This window comes from Heteronotia binoei, chromosome 2 (genome assembly GCF_032191835.1).
Source record: "Heteronotia binoei isolate CCM8104 ecotype False Entrance Well chromosome 2, APGP_CSIRO_Hbin_v1, whole genome shotgun sequence".
NCBI lineage: Eukaryota > Metazoa > Chordata > Lepidosauria > Squamata > Gekkonidae > Heteronotia > Heteronotia binoei.
The window spans coordinates 165,276,204-165,288,901 of record NC_083224.1 but is presented as its reverse complement, the minus strand read 5'-3'; the positions used below and the strand labels follow the sequence as shown (position 1 = coordinate 165,288,901).

The window sequence follows — 12,698 nt, the reverse complement described above, 5'->3', positions numbered from 1 at the left end:
TTCCTCTGGTAGCGTGCGGCGCCGCAATTGGTCTATGTGCCGCCGTAGTACCTGGCCCCCCTCAGTTGATATGTCGTAGTGGCGGGACCCGGTGACTCGTAGCACTCGGCCCGCCACCCAATTGGGGCCCCTTGCGTAGTTCCGGGCGTAAACCGGGTCGCCCGCGAAGAAACCCCTGACTGCGTCCCGGACCTCGGGGCTCTCGCGGGTGTCTGACGCCCGGTCAGGGTGTAGTCTGTCCAGCCGGGTTATGAGCTTTCGTCCCATGAGGAGCTCGGCCGGGCTAACCCCTGTGACCGGGTTGGGGGTGATCCTATTGTCGAATAGGAATGCCGCTAATCGGTGGTCCCAGTCTCCCTGTACAATACGGCCCAGGGCTTCTTTGGTGGTGCGGACCATCCGCTCGGCCTGACCGTTGGTGGCAGGGTGGAAGGGGGCCGACCTTATGTGCCTAATAAGGTATCGCTGGAGGAACGCCTGGAAGTCTGCGGACGTGAACTCGGTCCCATTGTCCGAGACTATGGTGTCCGGGATACCGTGTGTGCTTAAGACCCTGCGTAATGCTCGGATTGCGGCTGCGGACGAGGTGGACCCTACGGGGATGACCTCGAGCCACTTGGTGTAGGCGTCCACTATTATAATGAAGATCTGCCCCTGGAATGGCCCCGTGAAGTCGAGGTGGAGTCTCGACCATGGTTTCCTGGTGGGCTCCCACCTAGTGGCGGGGGCGCTGGGAGGCTCGGGCCGCGACTCCTGGCACGTCTGGCACCTGCGGACCCAACTCTCTATTTCCCCGTCCATTCCCGGCCACCAGACGTAGCTTCTGGCCAGGGCCTTCATACGAACTATGCCGGGGTGGGTCTCATGGAGGGATTCTAGAACACGCCTTTGCAGCAGGGGCGGAATCACCACCCTACTTCCCCATAGTAGGCACCCCTTGTGGGCCGCTAGTTCCTCCCTCCTGACCTTATAGGGTTTGAATTCTTCCCCCATGTTCCCCTCTGGCCACCCCCTCACCACCCAGTCGAGCACCCGTGCAAGTGTCTTATGTTTCTGGGTGGCCTTGGCGACCTCCGCTGCGTGAAGGGGCGGCTCTGGGAGGCTTTCCATCAGCATGACCTGGTGTGCGGGGGCGGGGTCTGGGCCCATTTCCGGAAGCGGCAAGCGGCTGAGCGCGTCCGCGTGACCCATAGCTTTGCCGGCCCGGTGTACCAGTGTGTAAGTGTAGGAGTTGAGGAATTGATTCCACCTCAACACACGCTGTGACAGAATTTGGGGGGTTTGTCGATCTGGGGCCAGCAGACCTAAGAGGGGCTTGTGGTCCGTGGCTATGGTGAACCTCCGCCCGTACAGATATTCATGGAACTTGCGGACCCCCGCCACGATCGCCAGAGCCTCCTTGTCTATCTGCGCGTAATTGCGCTCTGCCGGTGTCAGTGTGCGGGAGTAGTACGCTACCGGCACCTCCCTCCCGTCCGGGAGTTGGTGCCCCAGGACTGCTCCCACCCCATACGGCGACGCATCGCAAGCCAAGATGACGGGGAGGCCCTCGTCAAAATGGTGGAGCACCGCATTGGACACCAGAACGTCCTTGACCGCCTGGAACACGGCGGCTTGTCGTTTGCCCCAAACCCAAGGGGCTTTTTTGTCCAGTAGGCGGTGAAGGGGCTCCGCTAGGGCTGCCTTGTGGGGGAGGAATGAGTGATAAAAGTTAAGGACCCCCAAGAAGCTTTGTAGCTCCGCTTTGCAGGTGGGGGCCGGAGCTTGCACGATGGCCCGTGTCTTTTCTTCCGTGGGGTGAATTCCCGCTGCGTCCACGGCGAACCCCAGGAACTCCACCCGTGGAACCCCCAGCAGGCACTTCTCCCTCTTGACTTTGAGCCCCGCAGCCTGGAACCGGCGGAGCACCTCTCGTAGGCAGTTGCCGAATTCTTCGGGGTCCGGGGCGGCGACTAAAACGTCATCGAAGAACGGCTGGACTCCGGGGATCCCTTTAAGGAGAGCGTCCATTATACTCTGGAAGATCCCCGGAGCGACGCTTACCCCGAACTGTAGCCTCCTCACCCGGAAGGCCCCCCTATGCGTTACTATCGTCTGGGCCTCGGCTGTCTTATTGTCTACCGGGAGCTGTTGGTAGGCCTGGGCCAGATCCAGCTTCCCGAAGATTTTAGACCCCGTGAGGGCAGCCAGGACGTGGCTCACCACCGGCACTGGGTAGGGGGTATCCTGCAGTGCCCGGTTTATCGTGCATTTGTAGTCTGCACAGATCCGCACCTCCCCGTTTGGCTTTAGTGGGGTTACGATGGGGGTCTCCCAGGGGGCGTAGTCCACTGGCTCCAGGACTCCCTGGGCTGTGAGGCGGTCTAGTTCGGCCTCTATTTTGGGCTTCAAGGCGAACGGAACCCTCCTTGCCTTGAGCCGAATCGGCCTGACCGTGGGGTCTAGGGGCAGGGAGATGGCCGGCCCCTTGTAGCTCCCCAGGGACCCATCGAATACTTCGGGGAACTCTTTGCAAATCTCCCCGAACCCGCTGGGCGTTAAGGTTTGCCCCACCCCCTCCACGCGTATCCCCAAGGGTTTGAACCATGCCAGTCCTAGCAGGGTGGCAAGTTGGCACTTTACCACCAGGATGTCCAGCGGCCCGTAGAAGGACCCCCTCTCGACTTGCACCCGCGCCCACCCCGCAATTTGCACCGGGTTCTTCTGGAAGTCCCGGAGTATGAAGTTTGCCGGCCGTAGTTGCAGCTGCTGCCGGGGGCACAGTTCCCTCAGGGTCTCCTCCGCTATGAGGGAAATGGAGGAGCCAGAGTCCACCTCCATTTGGCAGGGGTTTCCTTCGATGAGGACTGCCACTTTAATTTTATCGGGGGTGGCGAGGGGCAAGTTCAGTACCTGTAGTGACGTGGAGTCTGTGGAGTGGGACTCCGCTGACTCGTGGTGCGTGGTCGGCCTCCGTCGGTTGAGCTTGGCCCGGCAAGCCCTGGCGATGTGGCCGGTCTTCCCGCAGCTCCGGCAGTCCCAGGTCCGGTACTGGCAATCTCTCCGATCGTGGGAGTCGCCGCAGCTGGCGCACTTGGTGGCCGGAACCCTCTCCGACGCCGGTGGTCGATCGGCCGCTCGGGGGCGTTGGGCCGCTCTGTTGGGTGGGCCGGCGGGGCGACGCAGCTGGTAGGCTTCTCCCTCCTCCATGCGGTCGTGGTCCAGCTCCTCGTGGTGGACGGCGTCTGACCGGGTCTTGGGAAAGGTCCTGGAGGTCCTCTCGAACGCCACCGCTTCGCTGAAGGCGTTCTGGAGGGTGAGCTCTTCTTTGGCAAAGAGCTTCTGCTGGAGCCTCTCGTCGCGGAGGCCCCACGTGAATCGGTCGGCCAGGGTGTCTTCCAACTGGGGGAAGTTGCAGTTCCCGGCGATCTTGCGGAGGGCTGCCAGATAGTCGGCGGCCGATTCTCCTGCCGCCTGGTCCCTCCTGTGGAACAGGAATCTGCGAGCCACCCGTGAGGGCTGCGGCAAGAAGTGGCCCGTGAGGAGTCTGATGATCTCCTCGTAGGATTTCTCCGCCAGGCGGGCGGGCGCCGAGAGACCCTTTGCGATCTCAAACGTGGCAGGCCCGCATAAGCTCAGGAGAACATCCCTCTTTGCTCCGGCGTCGGTGATCTTGTTGGCCCGGAGGTAGAACTCGACCCGTTCCGAGTAGGACTCCCAGCCCTCTGGATTTGCAGGGTCGAAGGGTTCGAGGTAGCCGGTGATTCCGCCCTGGTTGGCCATGGTGGCAGCGGCGGTCGTGACCGGTCGTTCATTGCCCAAGATCTCCGTCGTAGCCGATAAGGCTAGTATCCCATCCTCGTCGCCAGTGTAACGTACTCGAAGCGGAGACGAGAGTAGGGCAACATTGTTTATTAGGAGCACGTTGCAAGATAAGATAACACGCGGGCCGGGTCCCACTTATATACAATCCCCGGTACAGCCTACGGGGTTGGTCAGGCCAATCCTGACCCGTTGAACTTCCCGCCACAGCTATTGATTGGCGGGGAATTCGCGCCCTACGCTGGGGCTTCTGGGACGGCCCAGTTGCCCCTGCGCCCGGTCGCATATTATTTACTGATACACTACAGAGTCTTTCCTGGAATCCTTCTAGTCCAAAGACCTCCAAAACTCTATTCTCTGCTTGGAGTAGGCAGAGAGCTTGACCCACCCATTATCTCTTCTGCTAGATCTATTAGCATTTGTATGATGGTGGGCTGAGGTAAGTCTGAAAAGAAACTAAACTGACTTCCCCCTTCTTACCTGTTCTCTGCCCAGAGAGAAAAACTTTTAAAACCTCCTGGTAAAGGTTTTACCCAGGTCAGTGCTCCACCCAAATAGTATATTTCTTCAAGGGCTGAAAAAGTAATGTCACTGTCATGTAGTCCAGGCCCCGGTGTACCTTTACCTGGCATTTTTTTTGAATCAGGAACTCCTTTGCATATTAGGCTACACCCCCTTAATGTAGCCAATCCTTCGGGAGCTTACAGTAGGACCTGTACTAAGAGCCCTGTAAGCTCTTGAAGGCTTGGCTACAATAGGGGTATGTGGCCTAATAGGCAAAGGAGTTCCTGATACAAAGAAAGCCCTGACCTTCACCCATTTGAACTTCCTTGTACACTCAGTTACCTGCTCTGCATTCCTTTGGTGTCAGATGCACTGGATAGTCACATGGTTTAGAACCTTTACATTAGTAGTCCCAGGATGGTGGAATCATATCCTCCATGAGGCTCACTTTGCTTCTTCTTTCCCAGCCTTCAGAAGGCTGAATACAATTCCATCCAATAGAGCTTTTGGGCTGTGTTGAAATGGACGCTTAGATATTTTCTGTTTGTGATTGTTGATCTAGAGTGATTTTTCTTTTATTGTAAGGGATATGTCTATTCTGCTGGCTGCTCCTCTGTAGCTAGGAATAAAATGGCCAAACAGGCTTGCTTAGGTAAGCTTTAAAGGAAAAGCCTTTCAACTTCTGGACACCTGCTCAGGGCTGGATCTAGGGGGGGGGGGGGCAGAGGGGGGTGCTTGCCCCAGGCACCAACAGGGGGGCACCAAATTGAGTATGGAGTCCATTGCATTCTATGGGACCATAAGATAGAATGGCCCATAAAGGGGCATCATTTTTTAACACACACCCCCCCCTCAAAAAACATGTAGATCTGGTTCTGCACCTGCTAACCTCTTATGGCTCAGATGCATGAACCAAGTGCTCACCTGATAATCTTAAAACATGAGAGGGAATAGATGGTATGGGGCATTCCTTGCATCACTTAAGGCTTCTGAGGCTTTAAGGCTTCAAACTTAACACAGGAGCTATAAACAGTAACTGGTGGTGGTGGAAAGTGCCATCAAGTTACAGCTGACTTATAGTGTATAGTGCAGGGTTTTCAAGGCAAAAGACTTGTTTGGTGGTCTCCCATTCAAGTGGTCTCCCATTTGGTTGAGATGAGGGGTGTCTTGTTATTTTTACTTTTTTTCGCCACACACTTTTATAGACGGATAGGAGCGTGCTCCTAGGTTTATCAGCCATCTTGGTGCTTAATTTTGGAAAACTGTATAATTGTAGATTTTTTAAAATTGTTTTGTCTGTTTTTAATTGTAGTGAGCCACTCTGAGCCCTGTGTGCAGGGAAGGATGGGATAAAAAAATCCAACAAACAAATAAGAATCAGGGCCAACCCTAATTAGCTTATGAGATCTAACTAGATCAGGGCTATCCAGGTTAGGACATAAACAGGACCTAGTACAGTTATTTTTATACAATGTTAAAAAAAAATTAATTCCCATAGATAATCAATTGTTATGAAACATGGCATAGTTTTTTTTTTGGTAATTGATGAGGACTTTGTTGTGACTTCCTCAGCTAGTTCTGGTCATCTGCATTGCTGACCAGCTGTCATATGAGGCTGCTCTTAAAGGACAGTCTAGCCTTGAACACACCTAATCATCATTACCAAAATCCTGAGGCTGGCATTCATACTGTCCCCACAAATGTGCACCCAACAGTCTAGGGACAATTTAGACACATGCATAAATAGGCTTGCCCTCATACATCCCTTTCCCAAAGGAGCTGAAAAGGAAGACATTTCTACTAAGCAATAGATGTTATTGACAATAAAGTGGATAGACCAAAGAACAAAAGTAAAGACAATCAGTTAATCAATGGCAGTTCATACATGCAATAATAATCTCTGTCCTAATGTGACTGTGTGTGTGTGTTGAGAGAGAGACAGAGACATAAGCATAGAAGCAGGAGAGGATGTGGGGGCTAGAAAACACCTGAAACTTAAGCAGTGATGTTTAAGGCTGTTGCAGAGGATGATGGAGATGGACAGCTGCTAGGTAGCAGAGGTGCCTAGAGAGAAAACAGATGTGAGGCTCTGATGGTGAGCTAGAAGGAGGGAAAGAGGGAAACTGGAGCAAGATGGAGCAGTGGGATGGTATTTGCAAAAGCACAGGTAGAAATCTTGGAGGGTGAATGCAGTGGCAGTAGGTGGAGAGGAGGAAGAGAGAGAAAGAAAGAGATGTCAAATTAATTAAATCATATCTTGTCTGATTCTGTTGTCTGGAGAGGAAGCTGAATCCATTTAGTGGCTGAACTTCCAATTCTTATAACCTAACCTAAAATTCCCTTAGTTTCAGGAAAGTCCAAGGACAATTTCAAACTAAATTAACTTTATCTCCTAGTTTCCTGATTCACAGAAATTGTTTCCTTGCTTAGTGTTTTTTTGGCAAAAACTGCCCATGACATTACTAACACATGGATGAATATTTACTTACCGGTGTGTTGGAGTTCAAGAAATGAGTTTTTGCCCTTATGATTAACTCTGGAGACCAAATTGTTCTCAAGGATGTATTAGATAAGTGGCTTAAGAAAATCTGTTCATATCTTCTGCAACATTTCTCCTTTGGGGATCATGAGGGGGATCATGACAGGGAGGGCAGGAAGAGATGAGTCAGTGCTTGGCTCTTGTGGCTCTTTCTTACATGTCAATCATCGCTTTGCGGTCAAGAAGAAAATTTCCTCCAGGCCAAACTGGTCAGGAATTCCAGGGATCCTGGAAGATTTTTTTTGCCTTCCTCTGGGCATGGAGGTAACTGGGGGAGGGGGGTAGTTGTGAATTCTCTAATTGGGCAGGGAGTTAGACTTGATAACGCTTAAGATCCCTTTCAGGTCTATGTTTATATGTCACAGACACTGGCCATTTATTGTGGCTGCTGGAGTCTGAATTGATCTAAGGCAGCTAATCAAGGTGTTTGCATTTAAAGCTAACTTTCTTGTAAAATGGTGGTTTACATCTGCCTTGTAAGACTCAGAGACTGATCCATGCTGCTTTCTCTTTTGGCCTCTGTTCTCAGGGCCTAAAAGTGAGGGGTGGGTGGGGAAATTTTAGCTGTCCCTTTCTCATATTTTTCTGGGGTGGCATGAGGCCCTAGATGAATATTAGGATGGTGATATAACACTGTGGCGACATGGTTTTCCCTCTGTAATCCCAAAATTACATTTAAATAGTACAAGAAATGGTGGGTTTTTAAAGGAGTCTTTCCAGTTTTCTCTCCATTGTTTGTAATTTCCCTCTCTCTCTCTCTCTCTTTTCAGTAAAGGCAGATGTTTTGTTGTGCTTGGTTTTTCAACAACACTCTGCTACTTGCAAATGATTCCAGCTGGCTCTTCAGGAGTTATCAGCTGCATGCCTATAGCTATTTTGTTTGATTTCATCCTGCTTATTTCTGAAAGAATTCTACATACAAGATATGTGATGAAGCAACCTGTTTATGCTCAAGCTGCTCAGCTGATTCTTAGTTTGTGATAAATAAATATACCTCAACAATTTTCAGAATTGAACTTAAATTTCAACATGTTAAATATGTACAAAATGAGGAGGCTTGCTTTTGCTTTCAAAAGTGAATCTTCCACAAGAGGGCATCATGTTTCAGAATGAACCTCATCATTTTGTTCAGCAAACAGCGAAGGCTATCGTTTGGCAGACCGGAATAGTTTTACTTTGTTAAAATGTTGTAGGAAAATACCCAGAATGTTAATACTCAGTATTGCTGCAATCAGTTATAAGAGTATATAACTGCTAAAGATGATAAAAGTGACAATACTGCAGAGACTAAACTTACCTGCATAAAATCAAATTCTGAGAATTCTGCTCAGGATTTTCATGGTGTCTGGGGCTTACCCCAGAGCCCCCCCCCCCTTCCATGACTTAGCCCTGTCACTAGCGAAACAAGAAGTCATGCAGTCCCGACACTCCCGACACTCAGACACCCATTCCTACCTTAGGCAAAGCTGCCCACACTGAGCCACCCTGAGCCTGCCCTGGCAGGGAGGGCGGGATATAAATAAAAAGTATTATTATTATTATTATTATTATTATTATTATTATTATTATTATTATTATTATTATTATGAGGCTGGTGCTGGCCAAGGCCATTGCAAGGGTGAAGAGGATGACCCTGGAGGTGCAGACAGGACAAGTGTCAGTGTTGTGGCAGGCATCTGCGTAGCCTCGTTCTCAGCCCCAGCAGCTGTGAGAGTATCTGGAGTGGACTGGGAGGCCCCTGGGCTGGGGAAGCAATCCCAGGAGCTGGTGATCTGGCATGGCACCCTCCCACGAGTTAGGTCTGAGGCATGCCCTGCCTTGGCATCACCCAGTTACTTCCCCCAGGTGCTGGGGTGAGCATGCCCAACATCAAGGGAGGCAGAGTCCTAGGTGGTGCCAGGGGCAGCAAGACCTAGTAATGGCTGCAGCAGCTTGAAGGACAACTGACAGCCCCAGTGTCCCCACAGTGGCAGCTGACAGCACTCAGCTGAGGGATGGAGGGTGTTCTTGCAGGAGGGTGGTGCAGGAGGGTTTAAAAAGGAGCTCTGGTCAGGAAGCCAGGGAGGAAGTCACCCTGAGGACTCAGTAGTGAAGAACAGAGTCACAGGCAGAATAGGAAGGGAAAGGGTGAGCCAAACCTTCTTCTCTCCTATTCTGAGGCTTGGGGAGCACCTTGTTTCATGGACAGGCAAGACAGTGAAAGGCAGAGGACCCCCCAGGGTGTCATATGGCAAACATTCTTTTAATATCTTCTATGCATGTGAATATTCAGTAGATGGTTATTGGTGAATCTGCCCTTGACTCCAGGGGATTTTGCAACATTCAGTCATGTCTGAGAGCTGGATGTTGTGGTAATCAGGATTTTTACAGAATCTGACCACTCTTGTCCAGTGATGTGGTGGAAAGTGCTATCAAGTCACAGCTGACCTATAGTGACCACATAGGGTTTTCAAGGCGAAATAAAATGCAGAGGAGGTTTGGCATTGCCTGCTTCTGTGTAACAGACTTTGGACTTCCTTGGTGGTCTCCCATCCTAATATTAACTAGCTTCTGAGATCCGATAGGCCATCCTTCTGCTTAGCTTCTGAGATCCGATGGGCCATCCTTCTCAAGGAGGGACTGTGAGTACCACAGTAGTAGAGGGGCTGCAATAGCAGTGAGCATTTTGCAGATGACAGGTGACATTTATAATATCACACATCTGACTTGTAGCAGCAGCTGGTTTCTGACAGCATCTGACATGTAGCTTTGAATATTTGAAAAGAACTGGCAGCTGACAGTAGCCTAAGTAGTTGACAGTATTTCACATGTGCTATTATTTGAATGGTGAATTAGAATGGTAAATTTTGGAGTCATATTTTGAGTTGTGAACACATGAAGTTGCCTTATGCTGCATCAGACCATTGATTCATCAAGGTCAAGATTGTCTACTTAGACTGGCAGCAGCTCTCCAGGGTCTCAGGAAGAGGTCTTTCACATCACCGTATTGCCTGATCCTTTTATCTGGAGAAGCCAGGGACTGAACCTGCAACCTTCTTCATGGCCAGCAGATGCTCTAGCAAGCCACACCCTCCCAGAGCATGATATTAGAAGAAGACTGTAGATTTATACCCTACCTTTCTCTCTGAATCAGGCTCAGAGTGGCTTACAATCTCCTTTATCTTCTTCCCCCACAACAGGCACCCATGAGGTGGGTGGGGCTGACAGAGCTCTCCCAGAAGCTGCCATTTCAAGGACAACTGCTGTGATAGCTATGGCTGACCCAAGGCCATTCCAGCAGCTGCAAGTGGAGGAGTGTGGAATCAAACCCGGTTCTCCCAGATAAGAGTCCCTACACTTAACCACTGCAACAAACTGGCTCACCATATAATATTATGTCTTCATGGATCCTGTGAGAGGAGTGGGGGGAAGTATAATTGGAGGCATGGCTATCAATACTATTGTGTACACATCTGGTTCTTGCAGGAGGGTCCCCTGTTTCCAGTGACAAGCTCTACTTCTCCTAGTTGCAGATGTGTAACCAGATGTGATAGCAAAGATTTTTGTTCTGCACTGACAAGATTCAGCATGCCCCTTGGATGAGCCCGTTGTGGGAAGGGCAGGATATAAATCAAAGGAAACGATAAATAAATAAAACATTTTGTTAGCATCCACCAGCAGCACTGGTATCTGTGCTTAATTATTTGAGGGAAACAGTATCTGTTTCAGTTCAAGGTTCTCATGCGTACCTTTAAAGCCTTTTGTGGTCTGGGACCCACATCCTTGAAGAACTGCCTCATTTTGTATGAACCCATCTGGCAGTTGAGCTAGTTGTAGCAGCTGCTGCCCTCTGTGCTTTCCTCTATAAAAGCTGGTGCCCATTCTCAAGCATTTACTTTAGTGTCAAGGGGCTTGCTGTCTTGGTCTGAAGCAGCAAAACTGCTGGAAACATTTAGTAGAGTGCTTAAAAATGCAGCAGAAGAAGGGCAGCATGCATGTAGTCATGTATGTCTGATTAAAAAGAAAACTTTACTAAGGATAAAGGAGGGAATGGTATACGGGACCTGAAAAGAAATAAAGCATAACTAGCTTTTTCTGATCTAAACACCATTTTGGCTAAGACCCTTCTGATCTCTAGAACAAAGAAAATGAAAGTTTCTCACAAAACTGAGTACTTGACCAAAAACATACAGTGTCCCAATAATACTGTTTAGCCAAACAGAGAAACTTAGGCCACCTCATTAAGTCTACCACCTCCTACTTCTCTAGTGCGAACTTATGGGAGGGACGGTGGCTCAGTGGTAGAGCATCTGCTTGATAAGCAGAAGGTCCCAGGTTCAATCCCTGGCATCTCCAAAAAGGGTCCAGGCAAGTAGGCGTGAAAATCCTCAGCTTGAGACCCTGGAGAGCGGCTGCCAGTCTGAGAAGACAATACTGACTTTGATGGACGAGAGGTCTGATTCATTATAAGGCAGCTTCATATGTTCAACTTTTACAGGATGCCTAATTGTCCCTATGCTAATTAAGTACTGGCTGTAAACACAAGCAACAGATTAACTCTTTTATGACATACATGGAGACACTTGCAAAGTAGTGGCACCTATAGTAGTTAATGTGATTTGGAATTTCGTCCCTGAGAGAATGAGGTTAGCTCCTCCTCTTAATATTCAGGGCTGTCTGCAATACCAAACTTTGCAGATAGGGAAACTCTTCAAGGCTTATTAGTTTGCACTTTCCAAGGATGAAGAATATTTTGTGTTAATTGTTACAGTGATTTGTTTTTTAAAAATATATATATATATATTGCAGTGTATATATGGTACCAGTGTTCCCTCTAAGCTTAGTGTGAACTAGCTCATAGGGTTTTAGCCCCCAGCTCACATATTTTTGTCTTAGCTCAGGAAGGATGGTCCCAGAACCAACTAATTTATGCAGTAGCCAAATCACTCACAACTTTAATGCCAGTAGCTACAAAGAAGAATTTTTGCTCCCAGGACTCCACAGCTTAGAGGAAACATTGATAGGTATCCAACTTTTTTTTGTTTGCTGTCGAGTCACAGCTGACTTCTGAAGACCTCATGAGGTTTTCAAGGCAAGAGAAATTCAGAGATGGTTTGCCATTGCCCACCACTGTGTAGTAATCCTGGACTTCCTTGGTGGTCTCTTATTCCATTGTTGACCAAGGCTGACCATGGTTAGCTCTCGAGATCTGACAAGATCACTTTGGTCCTAATACACTGGGAGAAAGGTGAACTTACAAATATTTCAAACTAACTAAATAAATACACATGACAGTCATTCAAACGGAAATAAATCACTGTATGACTGATCTGAGAATCAATTTCTACAACAAAGAAAAGCAATTTTAGAAGGTAGAACATAAGTTCTTCAGCAGTCTTCAGTTCTATTTTCCCACTTTGTATTTTTAATAATTGATTATATGACAGCACTTTTCTTCACCTGCCTTATCCGTTATCTTTATCACTTCAGCTGGCACAATCCATAAAGTTCTTCTCTCATCTGCATATTTCTTATATTTTATCCATGTATTTAATAAATTGCTCCTTATATAATGGTGAGAGAAAAGACCATCCATCCTCTTTTTTCCATAATACAAATATGCGTGCCAGCCAAATTTATTTCCGTGGCCTTCCAACACTAAAAGTTTTTTGTTAACAGCATTATCCATTCTTTCATCCATACTAAACAAACTGCTTCATGATATAATTTTAAATCTGGTAGTTGAAATCCGCCTCTCTCTTTTGCATCTGAAAGAATTTTCATTTTAATCCTTGGCTTCTTCCTGGCCCACACAAATTCTGAAATTTTCCTACGCCATTTATCAAATTGTTTCACAATAGGAATAGTTTGAAAC

At 48.7% G+C, this 12,698-nt stretch overlaps 1 protein-coding gene and 1 non-coding gene across 2 annotated transcripts; one reads left to right on the top strand and one right to left on the bottom strand.

Annotated features, from left to right (window-relative positions):
- Window positions 1–258: 258 nt before the first annotated feature.
- LOC132567778 (uncharacterized protein K02A2.6-like) lies at window positions 259–801 on the bottom strand (the record flags this gene model as incomplete). Its single annotated transcript, XM_060233467.1, has 1 exon — window positions 259–801. A coding segment is annotated over exon 1 (543 nt), but the record flags the coding sequence as incomplete, so codon positions are not given.
- A 10,311-nt stretch (window positions 802–11,112) lies between these two features.
- TRNAI-GAU (transfer RNA isoleucine (anticodon GAU)) lies at window positions 11,113–11,179 on the top strand. Its single transcript has one exon. It is a non-coding gene; the product is annotated as a tRNA-Ile (tRNA).
- The last annotated feature ends 1,519 nt before the right edge of the window (window positions 11,180–12,698 follow it).